The sequence below is a fragment of the Dipteris shenzhenensis genome, chromosome 22 (assembly GCF_047967505.1).
Source record: "Dipteris shenzhenensis isolate YYH24624 ecotype China chromosome 22, Dip_SZ_1.0, whole genome shotgun sequence".
Taxonomy (NCBI): domain Eukaryota; kingdom Viridiplantae; phylum Streptophyta; class Polypodiopsida; order Gleicheniales; family Dipteridaceae; genus Dipteris; species Dipteris shenzhenensis.
This window is the reverse complement of record NC_141617.1, coordinates 15473271-15477642: the sequence shown is the minus strand read 5'-3', so window position 1 is coordinate 15477642 and position 4372 is coordinate 15473271. Positions and strand designations below refer to the sequence as shown.

The following is a 4372-nucleotide window of genomic DNA, read 5'->3' as shown; positions in this document are numbered from 1 at the left end:
GATATCGAGCTCCACTCGTGATATGCCAGGGTGACCGTTGTGCATTTATGTCACTGACTTGTTAGCTGCAGATGCGGTTGGTACACCGCCCATGAATAATAGCTGGATGACAGCTATCTTTATGTACTCTAGTTAGTGGCTCAGTTAGTATGCCACCTAGGTTAGTTGAGTTTGGCTTGAGACCCACATATAGGGTTCATCTATTCCTTTTTGTAAGAGAGAGAGTTTTTTGGCTTTCACAACTAAGAAGAGGAAAAACTATTTTCAGCCTCCACCTTTGTGTGTATTCCCTCACTATGTATGTGAGAAAGCTGCAAGTGAGGCTCTTTACCTCTCTCCCACTCTCTTCACAGATGTTGCATTGGAAAAGAGTGGACTTGCCAAAAAGAGGACCAAGAAAAAGACGAGGTGAGTGGTGAAGAGGGCATCTCAACAAAGGTAGAAAAGTTGAAATCATTAATTGAAGAAGGCTCTGAAATCATGCATTGAAGAAGATTGAAATCATACTTTTTGAGTGAAACCAAGACAGGATGAAAAGTGGTGGACATACTATGAAAATTGTAAAACCAAGTATTGTGGAAATTCTAGATCATCTTCGGACGGAGGAGGAGCAGGGGAAGAGGCTGCGTATCACTCGCTATGGGGTTGGCCTCTAAGGGCGTAATCATGCATTCAGGTGATGGTCTGGCCACCTCCTGCGGTTCAGGAGTGCGACATGAACGTTGGGTGCAAGTGCATGTTTGGGCTTTGGTGGCCATATTGGTCTCAGAAGGGCATGGCCCATTTGCTTGAGCACGTAAGTGCTCAAAGGGGTTGAAATTTGGGGCAATGAGCCGAGCCAATGACATTCCGCCACACGTCCATGCAGCCATCACATCTGCAACAGTCGTCAGTGCAGGGCAGGAGCGCATTGAGCCTAGGACTATTAAAATACATCTTGTGCGTTGAACTCTCCTTGTTGCCTCCTTTGTTCCCCTCTTTTGCCCTTTCTGCTCCAACTCTTTGGTGGGCAGAATGGTTCCTCGAGCTCAGGGCTTCTTGCCTTTGCCTTCATGGCGCCCAAAGCTACTAGTAGTCTTTCCCTTATTCCCTCCATGGTTGCTCACAAATCAAAATCAAGCATGGATCACAGATGGGTTCCTAGACAGCTCTTGCCTGCAATGGAAGGCAATCAGCAGCAACACAAATGCTCCAAAAATGTTTGCCTTCCTACCGATTTTGCTCATTATGATTCGCTCTTGCGGTCTTGCAGCATCGCAGGAGCTTTGCCTCATGGCTACCGCATCCATCAACATATCATCAAGGCTGGACTTGATGAGAGCTTGTTCTTAGGAAGCCAGCTTGTTCTGATGTATGGCAAGTGTGGCTCTCTGGAGGATTCACTGGCATTGTTTGCTTATATGCCTCAACGTAACGTATTCTCTTTCAACTTCCTTGTGGGCGAGTACATCCGGCACCAACAGGTCCAGAAGGGTCTCCAACTCTTCCATCAAATGCTTCAGGAAGCAGTCATGCCCACTAAGGTCACCTTTGTCACTCTGCTTGCTGCTTACACCACCCGCACAGCATTCCCTTGTGGCAAGCGCACACATGCCCGCATTGCAGGCAGCGAATTCGATTTGGATGTAGTTCTGGGCACTGCTCTTGTTAGCATGTATGGCAAGTGTGGCAGCGTCGAAGATGCCCGGCAGTTATTTGACAAAATGTCTGAACGTAATGTAGTGTCTTGGACCGTCATGATTGCTGTGTATATCCAGCACAGAGAGAACAAGGAACCCCTCCGTCTCCTTGACCAAATGCAACGGGAAGGAGTGACACCAGACAAAGTTACCTTCGTAAACATACTTGCTGCATTTGCCAGTCTGGAAATGCTAGCTGACGGCAAGCGAGTGCACGCGCTCATTCTAGAGAGCGGACTAGAGTCGGACCTTGTGGTGGGGAATGCCCTTGTCAACATGTACAGCAAGGGTGGAAGCTTGGAGGATACACGACGGATGTTTGATAACATGCCCAAGCGGGATGTGGTCTCATGGACTGCTACGATTGATGTGTACAGGGAGCATGGGCGCAGCCAGGAGGTCCTCTGGCTTTTTGAGCAGATGCAAGGGGAAGGAGTCATGCCTGATAAAGTCACGTTCATTAGCGTTCTTGCTGCATATGGCATACAGGCGACTCTAGCTGAATGCAAGCGTATGCATATGTGTATTCTGAACACGGGCTATGCATCCGATATTGCTGTAGGAAGTGCTCTTGTAAACATGTACGGTAAGTCTGGCAGCCCGAAGGATGCAAAGAGGGTTTTTGACATGATCTTGGAGCGGGACATTGTTCTGTGGAATACCATGATTGCAGTCTATGCCCAGCATGGGTGTGGAAAAGAGATCTTTCAGCTCTTTGAGGAATTGCAGCAGCAACATGACAGACTTATGCCAGATGAGGTCACCTTTGTCACCATGCTTGATGCATGTGCCAGCCAGGTATCTCTAGCTGAAGGCAAGCTTATGCATTCCCTTGTGCAGAACAGAGGAGTTGAGGGCAATATTGTTGTGGGAAACGCCCTTATTAACATGTATGGCAAGTGTGGCAGCCTGGAGGATGCACAAACGACTTTTATCCATATGCCTAACCGGAATGTCATTTCGTGGACGACAATTATTGCAATTTATGCTCAGCATGGGCAGGCCAAGGCAGCTCTCGAACTTTTTTCAAAAATGCATAAAGGAGGAGTTACACCAGATCACATCACTTTTCTCAGCATTCTTGTTGCGTGTGATCATGCAGGATTGGTTGGTGAAGGATACCAATTTTTCACCTCTATGAGTCGGAATTATCATCTCTCACCTACTGTGAATCACTATGCATGCATGATTGATCTGCTTGGGAGGGCTGGACTCATGGATGAGGCTGAACATCTGATAGACAACATGCCATTCCCACCTAACGTTGAGGCCCTTACGGCTTTCCTTGGTGCCTGCAGGTATCAAGCTGATGCAAGGAGAGGAGAACATGTTGCAAAACATTTGTTTGAATTGAATCCTGATATTTATACTTCTTGTGCTACCTAATATATACTGCAGCTGGCAGGGGAAGGATGCAGGTTATGGGATAAGGAGAATGAGGGACGGGGTTTAATGAGGCTGCAATCGAGTTCCAATGTGATCTTACGTCTGGGTTTTGTTCAACTGGACCCACACAAAGAGGGCATTGATATGAAAGTCATAAGTAGTCCGGTTCAAGGATGTTGTTTGAGACCTGGGGCATGTCATGATTGTCGTGCTACCATAACCAAAGCATCTCCTTCGGTTGAAGGCTGTAAGTGCTGCACTATGTTAGTACTACGGCTGGTAGGGGGAAGATGCAACAGTAATGATACACACAGCAACAAGTTTTAAAAGTCACTTTTGGTTATTAGCATGCCCCATGTGGTACTATTTTGTTAGCATAAAGCAGCATTGGGCAGATTATGGTGGTCAATATACCATCACATTTATATTAAAGTTACTCATGAAAGGGTGGTGAAAGATGTGAATTGCTTTGATCACAGGAAAGCTGACATGCAGTTTTTTGGGTTGACTTGGAAATAGATGTGCTGGAAAGCATCTCTGTGAGGTGAAGTAAATCCTTGAACTGCTGGCATCATTTTTATGCTATCTATACTGCAGCTTGGGGGGAGATGCAGATGAGACATAGAGGAGGGTTTCGGAAGTTGCTTCTTGGTCGCTGTCCAGGGCAGAGTGCATAAGTCTCATTGATTATGATAAGCCATACCCTTAGAAGATAGGAGATTTGTACAGAACTGCAGATATCGAGTCGCCAAATGAATAAAAGTGGGTCTCTTACAAGAACATGTGCACAGTTTAAGATAGTTCAGATAAAAAATCCTACTGCATCTTTTGGGTTTTCAGCACACCCCTGATATCATAAAACACATGTTTGTGTGTCAACATTGTACCGATCACCACGCTACACCCTGAGATTTCTGAGGATTGAACTGTCTCTGGGGGCATGCTGAAGCCCAAAAGTAGCACGTAAGCAAAGATCAGTCAGACATCCACCAATAATTTGCACATGAAGGGTTGTAAGGGATGCTAATAATTTCCATTGTATTAATTATGGATTTTGTGTATTTGCAGATTGTTGGCAAAATTGTGCAATTGAAGTAGCATATGCTATGAGCTTTGGTATCATGAAGTCTTGTTGTTTAGGTTTGCAAAATATGTCAAGACACTGTTCAAACCTTATATCAGGAGACATCGAAAGGTATTTCCTGCTTTTGCAACACAGTCAGTAGTACTTGAGCCCCCAGAAAAGTTCAGAATCATCTTGCAAGATTGAGACAGGTGGGAGAGTACTCGAAGCTGAGATTCCAGGA

At 45.7% G+C, this 4372-nt stretch overlaps 1 protein-coding gene across 1 annotated transcript; it reads left to right on the top strand.

Moving 5' to 3' along the window:
* The first annotated feature begins 978 nt into the window (after window positions 1-978).
* On the top strand, window positions 979-4134 carry LOC147887794 (pentatricopeptide repeat-containing protein At1g11290, chloroplastic-like). The gene has a single exon (XM_087393095.1). It carries the CDS (start codon window positions 1053-1055, stop codon window positions 3063-3065), a length of 2013 nt encoding a protein of 670 aa, XP_087249221.1. The 5' UTR covers window positions 979-1052; the 3' UTR covers window positions 3066-4134.
* Window positions 4135-4372: the final 238 nt, after the last annotated feature.